The sequence below is a fragment of the Cetorhinus maximus genome, chromosome 3, assembly GCF_964194155.1.
Source record: "Cetorhinus maximus chromosome 3, sCetMax3.hap1.1, whole genome shotgun sequence".
NCBI lineage: Eukaryota > Metazoa > Chordata > Chondrichthyes > Lamniformes > Cetorhinidae > Cetorhinus > Cetorhinus maximus.
The window spans coordinates 65,172,704-65,189,722 of record NC_135881.1 but is presented as its reverse complement, the minus strand read 5'-3'; the positions used below and the strand labels follow the sequence as shown (position 1 = coordinate 65,189,722).

General features: G+C 41.2%; 1 protein-coding gene across 1 annotated transcript in view; it reads left to right on the top strand.

Moving 5' to 3' along the window:
- The window catches only part of cyp51 (cytochrome P450, family 51), a 49,135-nt gene that overhangs the window by 9,797 nt on the left and 22,319 nt on the right, over window positions 1-17,019 (top strand). The window contains exons 3-4 of the mRNA XM_078535605.1: window positions 7,070-7,196; window positions 16,194-16,368. Of these exons, the coding sequence (XP_078391731.1) occupies window positions 7,070-7,196; window positions 16,194-16,368 (302 nt within the window). The remainder of the gene's footprint in view (window positions 1-7,069; window positions 7,197-16,193; window positions 16,369-17,019) is intronic.

Genomic DNA, 17,019 nt, shown 5'->3' with positions numbered 1-17,019 from the left:
TCCTGGAATCTCAAGCCAATCTTGTAATTAATTTATTAAATTATTATTTTTTTTTTACAATGTTTTGTTTTCTTTTTGAAGATTTAGTTCGTTGCTACTTAGCTGTGGTGGTCTATGAACATCTCTTTCAGGATAGTAAGCTGTTTAAATGGAACTAGGCTCATATAAGAGACAGTAAAACAGTGAGTGTCAATTGGCTCCAGAATGAAACATTTTTTTCACAGCATACTGTTGAGTAATTCATTCTTGTCACAAAAGAGCTATCAAATCACCCTGGACTTTGGCCATGTTTACGATGCACATGTAAGAAGCTTATATTAAATTCTAGGTATTTGTGTAAAGTGGCTTATGCTTCCACACATAGATTTGTCTATTTTCAAAATCTTTGCAATGAACAGATAAAGTGCATAAAGATTAACATTGCAACTGATCATCCTAGCTTGTTCCTTCCTAACTCTTAGTGACCAGTTATTTTGGACCATGCTTGGGAAAAGGCCTCTAGATTGTCTCAGCCAGAATTGGTGTGGGGAGCAGAAGAGTTCAGGAGAAAAAGGAAAGAAAATGAAAAATAGCATCTTTTTATATAAATTAAAATCTTGCGTATGTTACATTGGAGCACATTAAATCCCACTATGGCAATTGCTGGAATTTAAATTCAATTAATAAATCTGGAATTAAAAGCTAGTTTAATTGTCACCATGAAACCATTGTTGATTGTCGTAAAAACCCACCTGGTTCGCTAATTCCTTTACGGAAGGAAATCTGCCATCCTTACCTGGTTTGGCCTACATGTGACCCCAGACCCACAGCAATGTGGCTGACTCTGAAATGGCCTAGCAAGCCACTTGGCTGTATGAAACCTCTACAAAGTCAAAAAGGAATGAAACTGGATGGACCACCAGGCGTTGATCTAGGCAGCAGAAATGACAATGGCACACGCAGCCTTGTTGACCCTTACTTATATCTGGGGACGTGCCAAAATTGGGAGAGCTGTCTCACAGACTAGTCAAGCAGCAGCCTGTCATAGTCATATTCAAGGAATCATACCTTATAGACAATGTCCCAGACTCCACCATCACCATCACCAACCTGGGTATGTCCTGTCCCAGTGACAGGACAGACCCCACCAGAGGTGCGACACAGTGGTAAACAGTCAGGAGGGAGTTACCCTGGGAGTACTCATCATTGATTCTGGATCCCGTGAAATCTCATGGCATCAGGTCAAAAATGGGAAAGGAAACCTCCTGCTGATTACCACATACGCCCCCCACTCCAAGCTGATGAATCAGTGCTCCTCCATGTCAAACACCACTTGGAGGAAGCACTGAGGATGGCAAGGGCGCAGAATGTACTCTAGGTGGGAGACTTCAATCTCCATCATCAAGAGTGGCTCTGTAGTACCACCACAGACAGAATTGGCCGAGTCCTAAAGGACGTGGCTGCTAGACTGGTTCTGCGGCAGGTGGTGAGGGAACCAACAAGAGGGAAAAACATACTTGACATTGCCCTCACCAGTGTACCTGTTGCAGAAGCATCTGTCCATGACAGCATTGGTAGGAGTGACCACCACACAGTTATTGTGAAAACAAAATCCCGTCCTCACATTGAGGATACCCTCCATCGTGTTGTGTGGCACTACCACCGTGCTAAATGGGATAGATTTCGAACAGATGTAGCAACTCGAGACTGGGTAACCACAAGGTGCTGTGGGCCATCAGCAGCAGCAGAATTGTGCTTAATCACAACCCTGTAACCTCATGACCTGGCATATCCCCCACTCTATCATTACCATCAAGCTGTGCGATCAACCCTGGTTCAATGAAGGGTGCAGGAAGGCATACCAGGAGCAGCACCAGGCAAACTTATAAATGAGGTGTCAACCTAGTGAAGCTACAACACAGGACTACTTGCACACCAAACAGCGCAAGCAACATGTGATAGACAGAGCTAAGCGATCCCGCAACCAACGGATCAGATCTAAGCTCTGCAGTCCTGCTACATTCATTCGTGAATGGTGGTGGACAATTAAACAACTCACTGGAGGAGGAGGCTCCACAAATATCCCCATCCCCAATGCTGGGGGAGTCCAGCACATCAGTGCAAAAGAGAAAGCTGAAGCATTTGCAGCCATCTTCAGCCAGAAGTGCCGAGTGGATGATCCATCTCGGCCTCCTCCTGAGGTCCCCAACATCATGGATGCCAGTCTTCAGTCAATTCGATTCACTCCATGTGATACCAAGAAACAGCTGAAGGCACTGGATACTGCAAAGGCAATGGCCCTGACAATATTCCGGCAATAGTACTGAAGACTTGTGCTCTAGAACTTGCAGTGCCCTTAGTCAAGCTGTTCTAGTACAGCTACAACACTGGCATCTACCCGGCAATGTGGAAAATTGCCCAGGTACGTCCTATCCACAAAAAGCAGGACAAATCCAAACCAGCCAATTACCTCCCCATCAGCCTGCTCTCAATCATCAGCTAAGTGTCATCGACAGAGCTGTCAAGCAGCACTTATTCAGCAATAACCTGCTCACTGATGCTCAGTTTGGGTTCCATCAGCTCCTGACCTCATGATAGCCTTGGTGCAAACTCTGACAAAAGAGCTGAACTCAAGAGCTGAGGTGAGAGTGACAGCCCTTGACATCAAGGCAACATTTGACCAGAGTGTGGCATCAAGAAGCCCTAGCAAAACTGGAGTCAATGGGAATCAGGGGGAAAACTCTCCACTGGTTGGAGTCATACCTAGCACAAAGGAAGACAGTTGTGGTTGTTGGAGGTCGATCACTTCAGTCCTGGGACATTGCAGCAGGAGTTCCTCGGGTAGTATCCGAGGCCCAACCATCTTCAGCTGCTTCATCAATTACCTTCCCCTCGTCATAAGGTCAGAAGTGGGGATGTTTACGGATGATTGCAGAATATTCAGCACCATTCGCAACTCCTCAGATACTGAAGCAGTTCATGTCCAAATGCAGCAAGACCTGGACAATATCCAGGCTTGGGCTGACAAATGCTAAGTAACATACATGTCACACAAGTGCCAGACAATGACCATCTCCAATAAGAGAATCTAACAATCTCCTCTTGACATTCAATGGTATTACCATTGCTGAAACCCTACTATCAATATCCTGGGGGGTTACTATCGACCAGAAGCTGAACTGGACTAGCCCCACTGGGGCTACAAGAACAGGTCAGAGGCTGGGAATTCTGCAGAGAGTAACTCACCTCCTGACTCCCCAAAGCCTGTCCACCATCTACAAGGCAGAAGTCAGGAGTGTGATGGAGTACTCTCCACTTGCCTGGATGAGTGCAACTCCATCAAAACGAAGCTCAACACCATCCAGGACAAAGCAGCCCAATTGATTGGCCCTCCATCGATCATCTTCAACATTCACTCACTGCACTACCGACACACAGTGGCAGCAGTGTGTACCATCTACAGATGCACTGTAGCAACAGGCCAAGGCTCCTTTGGCAGCACCTTCCAAACCTGCGATCTCTACCAGCTAGAAGGACAAGGGCAGCAGTTATATGGCATCACCACCACCTATATGTCCCACTTCAAGTCACTCACCACCCTGACTTGGAAATATATTACCATTCCTTCACTGCCTTCCTAACAGCACTGTAAGTGTACCTACAACCTATGGACTGCAACGTTTCAAGAAAGCAGCTCACCACCACCTTCTCAAGGGCAGATGAGGATGGGCAATAAATGCTGGTCCAGCCAGTGACATACACATCCCGTGAACAAATTTTGAAAAAAAATCTGCCCTTAGCTCACAAAATTTAAGCATTATGGTTTTCTACTTTGCTTCAGCAAACACTGCCTGTTGAATTAATAATATTGATGTTACAATCTCGTTAGGGACCAATGATGTTCATTTTAAAACACAAAGAAGTTCGAAATTGCATTTATTCACTAAAGGAAGCCGCAAGATTTCACGATTTAAAACCAAAGCATTTTTACTATACTAAAGCCAAACAAAGCAAGAACTAAATATTATCTTAAGTAACCACCTGTACTCTAACACCTAGAATCAACATAAGTTAAACATGAATTAACAGGCAAATTGCAGTTGATTATAAATTGCACTTTAAATGACAAGATATAGCGCAGATCTAACAAATTCGCTCAACAGTCTACTCAACATATAGGTAATCAAACTCAGCCACAAAGTCTTCAAAACTTGTCTTCCTTACGAAGAATTTCAGCTCCTCCTTCTCTGATGTAGACTAATCCTCAGCTGACAGCAGCACACAACCAACCCAAGTTCCATGGGCATGGTCTTCACGAAAAATGGCATAAATTTTCAGAGCCTCCTCAACTCTGCTTGTGAAGGCCTGTTTGGCATAGATCCACTAATGTTATCTTCAAGTAACAAAAACAGCTGCAGCAACAATCTCTTTGCTTATTCTCAGTTTCTGGATCTAGCCTCTGTCTTCTTCAGCTTGCCTGTATTGCACCACTGGACTCATCAACTTCATCTAATGAGCTTGGATGGTTCTGTGTCCCTTTATATAGCCTTAACCAGTTACAGTCTTTTTTCCTTTCTTTCAAATTTTAAAATTAGCTCATAAGACCATAAGACGTAGGAGCAGAAGAAGGCCATTCGGCCCATCAAGGCTTTTCTGCCATTCAATGAGATCGTGGCTGACCTGATAATCCTCAATTCCACTTTCCTGCCTTTTCCCCATAACCTTTGATTCCCTTACTGACTAAAAATATCTCTGTTTCAGCCTTGAATATACTTAACGACCCAGCCTCTATAGCCCTCTGTGGTAAAGAATTCCACAGATTAACTATCCTCTGAGAGAAGAAATTCCTCCTCATCTCTGTCTTAAATGGGTGACCCCTTACTCTGAGATTATGCCCTTTGGTCCTAGACTCCCACAAGGGAAAGCAACCTCTCAGCATCTACCCTGTCAAGCCCCCTAAGAATCTTATATGTTTCAATAAGGTCGCCTCTCATTCTTCTAAACTCCAATGAGTACAGGCCCGACCTACTCAACCTCTCCTCATAAGAAAATCCCTCCATACCTGGGATCAACCTAGTGAACCTTCTTTGGACTGCCTTCAATGCCGGTACATCTTTCCATAGATGAAGGGACCAAGATTGTTCAGAGTTTTCTAGGTGTGGTCTAACTAGTGCCTTGTATAGTTTTAGCAAGACTTCCCTATTTTTAGACTCCATTCCCTTTGAAATAAAGGCCAACATTCCATTTGCCTTCCCTATTACCTGTTGAACTTGTATGCTAGGACTCAAATCCCTCTGTGCTGCAGGTTTCTGCAGTCTTTCTCCATTTAAATAATATTCAGCTCTTCTATTCTTCCTGCCAAAATGCATAACCTCACATTTTCCCACATTATATTCCATCTGCCAAGGTTTTGCCCACTTACTTAACCTGTCTATATCCCTCTGTAGACTCCTTGTGTCATCCTCACCTCTTGCCTTCCCACCTATTTTTGTGTCATCCGCAAACTTGGTGATGGTACGTTCACTACCCTCATCCAAGTCATTAATATATATTGTGAATAATTATGGCCCCAGCACTGATCCCTGTGGCACTCCACTAGTTACAAGTTGCCATCCTGAAAATGCCCCCCTTATCCCAACTCTCTTCATCTATTAGTTTGCCAAATCTCTATCCATGCTAATATACTACCTCCATTACCATGGGCTCTTATCTTATTAAGTAGCTTTATGTGCCATTTTCTCTCATGAGTTTGAATTTTTGATTTATTTTTTCTTCTTCCAATTTGATTAGCTTCATTTCTTTTTCTATTTCAAGCTGCTTCATCTACAACTGAGCTCTAGCCCACTCGAGCTGCATTCTACCTGGTTCAGGCTTTTTTTTACTCTAATCCCAAATGCTGTGCTATTGCCTCAAATATTTCTGCTTTTTTCTCTTTCTACTCTATCAAAACCTCTTAATCTTGAAAACCTCTTATTAAGTCACCTGTTGCAAGGAGAACTGTCCTAACATTTCCAGCCTTTCCTCACAATTGAGGTCCCTCATCCCTGGTAAGATCTTGGTAAACCTCCCTCTGTATCCATTCTAAGATTTTCACATCTGTCCTGAAGCGTCGTGCCCAGGATTGTCCACAGTACTCCAGCTGAGGTAGCCATCGCTTTGATTTTGTTTTCACTCCAGCTTTCTCATACTGCCACAGTAGGGCTCAGGTTTGTGCCTTGGTGTCATTTAACATGAGGAAGAGAAGATGGAAATGAGAAAATGTTGGAAAGCTTGGCTAGCTCAGCTATTCATGCGTTCATGAAATTACTCCATATGTTTGTGCCCCAGTGGTCTCTGTGTTATTTTTAAGACAAAGGTTGTAAATGTCATTTTCTGATAACATTTCTTATGTACGTCACTTCCCCCGTAAGTTTTCAGTCTGTCAACTTTCTTTATCCTCATTAGCTACATTTATTTTACTCCTTTCTAAATGGTTATGTTGCTTGGTGAATAATGTAAGTAGAATTACACAAATATTTCTCCCCAATCCCTTTTTATACTGTATTTCTGTCTCGAACCCAATTCCCATAATATTTCTATTGACTTAAAACTGCTTTCCATTTACTGTATATATTTTTAGAGGATGCACTGGATTGGACATTGGGACTTGAAATGTTTGGGCAGTTTCCATCCAGTTTTAGTGTGCGCACCACCAAACACTCTCTAATTCAGCATATACTGCAATTAAAATTAAATTGGCAATCTTGCTGAGGGTAACAAATGGCTCATGTGAGAAATGAGGGATGTAGTGGGGCTAGAATGCAATCCTGTTGCAGTAGAGATGGTTCAAGGGCTGAGGCACATTGTTGGCCAGAGAAAAGGAAGCTTTACTCTGTTTTTTACCCTCACCTGGGAGTGGCCAGTATTGTATCTAAAATGGGAAGTGTTTCAACTTAGGAGCAAAAAAAAATGCCCCTCATGGTAATTTAAGAAGAAACTGTTCAAAATTGTAAAAGATAACTTCTTTAGAGCATTGACTTATTTCCATAAATGAAGATTGTATTGATGGATCTTAATTATTTTATATATTGTTGCTTTCTAATCCTACAAGATATTTCTGGAACAAAAGAAGATGCTCAAAACTGGTCTCAACATTGCTCAATTTAAACAGCACATCCCTCTGATTGAAGAGGAAACCCATGAGTATTTTAAACGCTGGGGTGACAGTGGAGTTGAAAGTAAGTGCTGAGTGTTTGATCTTCACAACTGTACAAAAGGTCCTGAATTATCAATTTTGATTGATGAAGGCGTTTTGTAACTTTTTGGTTAAAATTTGAAGTCCATTGTTTATGGTATATAACATATGCAATTATTGGTTTACAATTTGCCAGGTACTGAAAGGAACCTGGGCCTGACCCATACACAGCTCAGTGAGTAAATGCAGCAATGAGCATGGCAGGTTCTGAAAGCCCTAGTTTTGTTTCAAGGTCTGTATTTCATCTGATGATCTTAACCATATGGAAGTGTGCGTGAAGTGGAGTGGAAAATCAGCCAGGGCTTCTATCCCTATTTACTACCTATCAGAGGCTTAAACCAAGCAACATGGACTCTGGATGCAAGGATAAATTGGGCTCAGCTGTGAGTGCTCAGATGGTCCCTCTTAGCCTGTCAGATTTTGCTGTCCACTCATGAAGATTGGACACTTGGATGAGCACCAGAGGATTACATGTGTCTACTAAAACAGCACTATGCATAAATTACTGTTTTTTAAATGTAATGGGAGATAATAAGAGGCAGTAAAACCTAAGAATTCTCATAGAAAAACTTTCCCCTTTTCATTCCTACTCGAGTAGTTTAAAATATAACTCAACATGTCACTCGCACTTTATAAGCAGAATTTTTAAGTCATGAAGACTAATGACCTGATTTTATTTCTATTTAAATGAATAGGTTTTGAGTGGGTTAAAATCTGACCCTTTTAAATGTTTGTAGACACCTGGTTTAACACTGATTATTCCTAATGAGCCAGGTTTTGAAAAGAATAGTAAGAAACAATTTTAAATTTGAAAAATCCATGGGATTTTGCTTACTTTTTTATTCACTGTAGTAATTTAGCACCTGAAAATATCTCTTTTTTTCTAAGGGAGAAAGCTTGGCCATACATTTTAAATAATGTATCTTTTTCCTCCCGCAAGTACACTAACTCCTACTGGAGTGCAGCTGCACTGCTACTAGAGGCCCTGTGGTAGCTATTTTGAGTCTGGGCAATGTGTCCAAAGATATTCAGCTATGCAGTTTATTATGACAAAACATAATCCTGTTCTCGCCCAGCATCCAGACATGTACTTCTCAGTGGACTTGATAGTAATGATTTGGAGGATAACAGAATTACCTGGAAAAACTCAGCAGGTCTGGCAGCATCGGCGGAGAAGAAAAGAGTCGACGTTTCGAGTCCTCATGACCCTTCAACAGAACTTCTGTTGAAGGGTCATGAGGACTCGAAACGTCGACTCTTTTCTTCTCCGCCGATGCTGCCAGACCTGCTGAGTTTTTCCAGGTAATTCTGTTTTTGTTTTGGATTTCCAGCATCCGCAGTAGTTTTTTGTTTTTATGATTTGGAGAATTCTGGCTGATCTTCGAAAATGGCCACCATGAAAGTGCAACAGTGCCACCAAATGGCCAGAGGTCTGCAGTGCCTTAACAGACAAGCAAATGTTCATTGATATTCCTTCTTCTCCTTGAGCTCTCTGTCATAAGGCAGGTATGATCCACAGTGCCATGACCCCAACCACGGATAGGGCAAGGAGATAGATCCCAAATCTATCCCAGCCAGAATGAGGATTGAACCCTATGCTGTTGGCGCCAGTCTGATCCACACCCGCCATTCAGCCAACTGGACCCCCAAGGAGTCCAAGTTGCTTTGGCAACATACACTTTAATATGCATGTTGTAGCCTGGATTTATGGATAGTGATGATAGAGGCTCCAATTTCTTTCCATCACATGGCTGACCAGGAATCTCTGCCATTCATACCACTTACCATTAGCGTATTTTGGAAGGATTTACAACTTGATATCTGTTTGGCTTGCGTTATGAAAGTGCCTTCCTTGACCATCAAATCCTGGAGTGGGACATGGACCCGGAGCTTCTGACTCATAGGCAGGGATGCTACCCACTGTGCCACAAGACCTCCATTGATCAATATTGTGAAATATTTATGGCTTGATGTTTTCATAAAGAACAAAGAAGTTGTGACATGTGTAACAAAATTAAGGGGAGACGGTGGCATAGTGGTATTGTCACTGGGCTAGTATTCCAGAGACCCATGGTAATGCTCTGGGGACCCGGGTTTGAATCCCACCATGGCAGATGGTGAAATTTGAATTCAATAACTAATTAAAAGTCTGATGATGATCACAAAACTGTTGCTGATGGTCGCAAAAACCCATCTGGTTCACTAATGCCCTTTAGGGAAGGAAATCTGCCATCCTTACCTGGTCTGGCCTACATGTGACTCCAAACCCACAGCGATGTGGTTGACTCTTAAATGCTCTCTGAACAAGGGCAGTTGGGGATGGGCAATGAATGCTGGCCTAGCCAGCGACACCCACATCCCATGAATGAATATAAAAAAAGGAAATGCATTCCATATGCAACACTTTGAATATATTATTAACTGCTCTTTCATGGCATTGCTTACTATGAATTGGAAGTTTTATAAGAACAGCTGCTGTGCTAATATTTTTACCTTAAATACTTAATTATTGACATTGGTACTAGCTCTGGAAAGAGAGTCTTGGGTAAGGCAGGGTTGTGTAAACACTGGAAAGGAAGTTTCTGGATACACAAGGGGAGAACCTGGGATTTGGGCTCACTAGGAATGGAAGGTGGGAGTACTGGCAGTGCTGTCTAGATGTTTGTGAGGATAAAGTAAATCCTGGGATTTTTAATGGGGGGAGGGGAGAGAAGTCTCATGCCAATGTGCCCGGATGTTCCAGCATGGGGGGATGATTCCGGCGAACAGGGCTTGTAATGAGATGCTAAAGTGTTGAAATTAGGTTCCTGACGCAGCGGCGGGAAACGTGACCAGCCATTGACGGGTGGAGCGGATGATTGCAAACTGATTTCTTGAAGGCATGAAACTGATTTTTGGCCTTCCTGCCATATTGTGCCTCTCCTGCCCATCATGATGCCTGACATTAACAGGGCCGGAAAATTCTGGCCAATGTCTTTACTAAATATAAAGCTCCATAAATGCAAATTTCTTCAAATCCTCAATGGTTCATAGATTACATAATTTACAAGTTTTATATTTAAAAACTCCCAAAAAAACTCCCTAAGCCTCAAAATGGTTGAGGTTTTTTAAACCAGATTTTCAACTGTAATAAAACAGCGAATGACTAAAATGGGAATATATTTCCAATGAAAAATCTTTGCTTTCATTTCTAATCATGACTGAAGGAACCTCAATCATGGGTGCAGCTGATTGTACATCTTGCCTGTCATTGTTAATAAATTTACACTAGTGAGAACAATTGCCTGAAATTAATACATTTACATAAATGATATCAGTTGCCTGTAATGAAGCTTTGAGAATTCAATTTCTGTTGTGCTTGATGTCTGTATGGAAAATGCAGTGAAAGTCTTAAATCTTCGCATGATGAGCTATAAACCTACGCTGATGAGAAGATTGCAAAACTTCCCAGTGTGCAAACCTCATGTTCAGAATGCATAAATGGGTTTGAAGCTCTGACCAGCTGTTCGGAGATAAAAATGTTCAGTTCAAGCTTCGGTTTTTGAAACAGGCTGGTGCCATAAGCCCTTGAAAATCACAATAGACAATTCAATGGACAAATATAATCAATTGTAGAAATATGTAACTGTTGAACTGTTAAATTTTATTTAAATTTTATTTTAGTAACTCAAATTTCACTTGCTGAGAAAATGGTGCATGAAAAGCTTTTTTCAAAAAACCTTTTGAGCGATTCTGTTGGTTCATCAGTAAACAATGACAGCAAAATTGTTACATGCAGTGTTCCCATTGTCAAATGTTGACTGATGAGGTTTACATAGGTTGAAAACAAAAACAGAATTACCTGGAAAAACTCAGCAGGTCTGGCAGCATTGGTGGAGAAGAAATCAGTTTCTCCACCGATGCTGCCAGACCTGCTGAATTTTTCCAGGTAATTCTGTTTTTGTTTTGGATTTCCAGCATCCGCAGTAGCTTTTAGCTTTGTTTTTTAAATAGGTTGATAATGGTTGACGTAGATCTTCTAGGAAGTAAGATTTGTGGATTTGTGAAGATTTGTAAGATTAGTTCATATGTGCCATATGCAAGATCTTTAATGTATATAAATATCGAGCACTCCAGCCTGCCCATTGAGTGTCATACCTGAAAATAGCAAAAGAAACCAAGACTTTCATTGGATAGTTGAGCCTAAAAGTTGCTAACCCCTGAGTGAATTCATTCAATTCAAGAGCAGTTAAATTCTGACCTCCTCCAGTATTTATTTAAGACTTATTGGACAATGTGGTTGACTCTTAGCTGCCGTCATCATAGGCCTAGCAAACAACTTAGTTCAAGGACAATTAGGAATGGACAACATACAGTACAATAATATGTTATACATTATGAGACATAACATGATCCTTATACAATAGCTTAACAAGCAACTTTGCATATGTAATACCATGGAAGAACTGACTGTTTATAATACAATCCCTAATGCTTCTAGAGGAGAAGTTGGTGCTGTGGTGATTTGCCTGCTGTATATTGGGTGATTTACATGATCTAAAAGCTCTGACATTAATTAAACCTTGCCATAGATTTAAAATAAAATCCACCCAGAGAACCTGTACAACTGTCTTTGGTACTTTGCACTGTAGACGGCATACAGTGATTTAATTTGTATTGCTTCTTTACCATAACTTTCTTCCTTTACAATGACTTCCTGCCAGCCTAGCAACTTGAACTCCACTGAAGCTTGGCAGGCTAGCAATGACAAATACCAAAGTTAAAAATTGTCTTATAAAGAGCAGGTTGGATCAGCTGTAATTGAACTGCTTTGTTGGGTTTTTCCCAAGTGATTTATTTAGGAATTCGCCTTAACAATGCGAGAACTTCTTCATGAATACCTGTTTCTGTCCAAAGTAGCTGGTACACTTAAGAAGACCAAAGTAGCTGGTACACTTAAGAAGACATTGTAAACAGCAACTTTTTAATTGACAGGAATGGAAATCTGTTATGCCTATTTAGCTGACTTAAATGTGGATGACATAAGTTGTAGGGCCCCTGTATGTCTCAATGCAGCTGATAGTTAATTGTATTCTATTTAGATGCTAGGATTCAAATAGTTGCTTTTTAAAGAGTCCCGCCATTTGTGAGGGGGGAGGGGGGGTGGGTTACGTTCCCACAAATTCTTGCAAAGAGGAAAATTGCAAATGCGAAGATACTCTATAGTGGGAGTGAATTAGATAGGTTCCAGCCATCCCAAAATTTGACCTTTTAAAAGGAACAGAAGCAGTAAAAGCTATGTTCCTGAGCATAGTAAATTTAAGACAATTTTACTGGAGAAATTGTTTAACAGTGCAATAAAGTAAGAACAATGTAAAAATTGTCACACGGAGGCAATAAAAACTATGTTTCTGTGCAGTAAAGTTTGTCACAATACAAACTACAGTACAGTACAATACTTGAGAGTGAAGGTAGAGAGAGTGGGTGAAATGGTTGATGTAGCGATAATGTGGATGAAAAGAATGATGTTATTTTTGACTGCTTCGCCTTTTGATTTTCAATTTTGTAAAGTTCTTGGTAAGGAGCAAAGCAGTGTCAGTTGCTCCACAGAAGGCGATGTTTCAGATTTTCAGCTGATGTTATGAGATCTACTATCATCTTGGTTGTAAAATGAGCCCCCTTAGACTCTTCTTCCTGCTACTCCTGTTTACTTCCATTTAATTTCATCAGTTCAACCAATTCTTCTGTACAGAGTTACATACGAATGTATGAGTTAGGAGCCAGAGTAGGCCATTCGGCCCTTTGAGTCTGCTCTGCCATTTAATAAGATCATGCCTGATTTGACTGTAATCTCCTGTCTACCCTGATAACCCTTCACCCCCTTGTTTATCAAGAATCTATCTACCTCTGCCTTGAAAACATTCAAAGACTCTGCTTCCACTGCCTTCTGAGGAAGAGGATTCCAAAGACTCACGAACCCCGGAGAGAAAAAATTTCTTCTCATCTCTGTCTTAAATGGGTGCCCCCTTATTTTTAAACGGTGACACCTAGATCTAGCATCTAGCTCCCACAAGAGGAAACATCTTCCCCACATCCACCCTGTCAAGACCCTTCAGGATCATATATGTTTCAATTAAGTCGCCTCATACTCTTCTAAACTCCAGCGGATACAAGCCTAGCCTGTCCAACCTTTCCTCATAAGACAACCTGCCCATTCCTGGTATTAGTTTAATAAACCTTCTCTATACAGTATTGGTCTCCTTATTAATGGAAGGATGTAAATGCATTAGAAGCGTTTCACAGTACTCTAGATGTTGTCTCACCAGTGCCCTGTACAACTGAAGCATAACCTCCCTACTTTTATTTTCAATTCTCCTCAAAATAAACAATAACATTCTATTAGCTTTCCTAATTATTTGCATATTAGCCTTTTGTGATTCATGCACTAGGACACCCAGATCCCTCTGCATCTCAAAGCTCTGCAATCTCTCACCATTTGGATAATAAGCTTCTTTTTATTCTTCCTGCCAAAACGGACAATTTCCCATTTTCCCATATTATATTCCATTTGCAAGACCACTCGCTTAAGCTATCTATGTCCTCCTTATGTCCTCTGTACAACTTATTTTCCTATCTATCTTTGTATCATCAGCAAATTTAGCAACCATACCATCTGCCCCTTCATCCAAATCATTTATATAAATTGTAAAAAGTTGAGGCCCCAGCACTGATCCTTGTGGCACGTCACTTGTCTCATCCTGCCAACCAGAAAATAAGCCATTTATGCTTACCCTCTGCTTCCTGTTAGCCAGCCAATCTTCTATCCATGCCAATATATTACCCCCTACACCATGAGCTTTTATTTTCCGCATTAACCTTTGATGGGACACTTTGTTAAATGCCTCCTGGGAATCTAAGTACAGTACATTCACCCTTTATCCACAGCACATGTGACTCCTTCAAAGAACTCCAATAAATTGGTTAAATGTGATTTCCCATTCACAAGTTCCTCTTGATGAGATTGAAGCAACTCCTCTACTTCATCTGTGGTCAGGTCTTCAAATCCCTCCCCTCCAACTAGCTTTGCCAAGTTAACAATCCTGGCCACCTCAGCTTCCACATTGGGGAACCCTATGAAATCATTCACAGCCTCAGGGCAAACTTTTTTCCAACAGGCATTTATGGCTGAAGCTCTAAGTTCATCCCAAGAGTCCTTAATATGCTTATTGCTATGAAGATGTTGAATTCCTTCCAACAATCACGGACTGTGGTGGAAGGGTCTGCTTCCAGAAGATGAAGGATGTGGCTGAAACTTCGTTGGGTGTAATAAGCCTTGAATGACGCAATGACTCCCGGTCCTTTGGTTGGATAAGCGAGGTCATATTTGGGGGTAAAAACAAAATGTCAACATCTGGATGGTTCTCAGTGAGAGAGTGTGGATGCCCAGGTGCATTATCGAGGATTAGTAGGAGCTTGAAAGACAGGTTCTTTTCCCTCAGATAAGCCCTGACCTCTGGCAGAAAGCAATTCTCAAACCAGTCTTCAGATACGACTGTTGTAACCCAGGCATTGTTGTTAACCTTCCAAAACACTGGCAGGTAACATTTATTTTTCCCTTTGAAAGCTCGAGGGTTTTCTGACCTATAAACCAGCAATAGTTTCCACTTAAAACCAGCCACATTAGCACATAACAGAAGTGTCAACCTGTCCTTTGCTGCTTTAAACTCAGGAGCTGTCTTTTCTTCTTTTGAAATGTAGGCCCTACCTGGCATTTTCTTCCAGAACAGGCCACATTTCATCTGCGTTGAAGACCTGCTTTGCCTGGTATCCTCTCTCCTCAGTGTATTCCGCAGCACCATGGGGAAACTCTCCTGCAGCTGCATGGTCAGCAGAAGCAGCCTCCCCTTCAACTTCACATTCTGCAGTCCAAAACGTTTGTTAAAGATCAAACCATCCTGTACTGGCTGAGAATCTTTTGGAAGGTGATGGAGGGGCATCTTCTGCACCACCTTCATGTCATTATTATCACCGGTGACATCAGCACTACCCTCTGTACTACTTTTTATGTGCTGGTACAATTCAGGTGCCTTATTTCTAATGATTGGACCATTAACTGGGGTCCTCCTTTGATGCTGGTGCTCTATCCACACGTTGAGTAACTTCTCCATTTCCTTTTAAGTGTGGATCTCTCCTGCTTACAAAAGTTATCTTGGGCAGTACGAGTACCAGAAACACTAACGCTGGCCCTTATTTTTTCTTCAGACTGCTTAATGTACCTGATTGTGGATCCATTGACAGAGTATCCTCTGGCCAACATGGTAGCACTTACACCATTTTTCAGCCTAAGTAAGATTGTGACTTTTGTGCAAGTATCATCACTTTCCTGGGACGTTTGCTGCTTGATTCTAACTCATTTTAGTAAAGTGCTGCACTGTACTGCAAAATACCGGCTGGGAGTTATTATATCCTGTAAATCACAGCAAACCACGTGCAATTAGAGACGGCACATGTGCAGTGTGCACTTTCTGCAGGGGAAATATGCCACAGAAACCTTGTTTTTTATGGCTTCTACATGCTGGCTTTTCTTTATTTCAGGACCAATATCTGTTCAGGTAATAACTTTTAATGCTTAAATTGTGGATGGGCGAAGATTTGTGGCTGTTGTGTGTACAAGCACTTGTGCGCGGGTAAACAAATTCATGAAAGAAATCTCGAACGGTGGGAGTTTACTGTAGTGCATATGAAATTTTCACGATGAGGTTTGTACACTGTTGATCCTTAAAAGGTAGCGGTTAAAATTGCAAGCTTTCAGGATTCTGAATTCTTCCATTACTAATAAGGATTTCGACTGGCTTTCATCATGGGAGGAATTAAATCTAGAAGAACTTAATGTGTTTGTACTTAATATTGGATATGTAATTTCCTTGCATAAAATGTTCAAATGCATTTCATTATTTAATGTCTCTTTAATTTAATTACTCTCCAATTTATTCATTTTCAGATTTGTTTGTGGCTTTGTCTGAACTGATCATTTTAACAGCCAGCCGTTGCTTACATGGTAAAGAGATTCGAAACCAGCTTAACGAGAAGGTTGCACAGCTCTATGCTGACCTTGATGGTGGATTTACCCATGCTGCTTGGCTTCTTCCTGGTTGGCTACCTCTTCCCAGTTTTAGGTAATGAATAGTGGGTAAAATGGCAAATCATTCATCTCAGCTAACACCAGGACCAAGTAGAATCATTCTTTGGATTGGGATACTATTGAGAAAAATTCATTTAGCATTCCCATGTTTTTGATATTAATGTTCCTTGTGCACGATATGTGCGTTTGGAGTTTACTATTCTTGTTCTTAAAATCTATTTATACTAGTAAATCTCCTGCATTCTTTATGGCAAACCAAAGGATTATGCTGTTTTATAAGAACAAAAACATTAAACCCTGCAGAATATAATCTGTTAGGCTGGTATATAATGTTTTTAGACTATTTGTTGTTTTGATTAAACATTCTTGAAATGACTGCTTTAATCAGTTATAGGTCAGGTGGTAGATCAGAGCTCTGTTTTGTGTATGGCTGTCAATTAAGATGCATCCATTCTGGGTTCAGTATTTTGTGATTCTTTCATGGGACGTGGACATTGCTGGCTAGGCCAGCATTTATTACCCATCTCTAATTGCCCTTGAGAAGGTGGTGGTGAGCTGCCTTCTTGAACCGCTGCAGTTCATGTGGCGTAGGTACACCCAATGCTGTTAGGGAGGGAGTTCCAGGATTTTGACCCACCAACAGTGAAGGAATGGTGATACATTTCCAAGTCAGGATGGTGAGTGG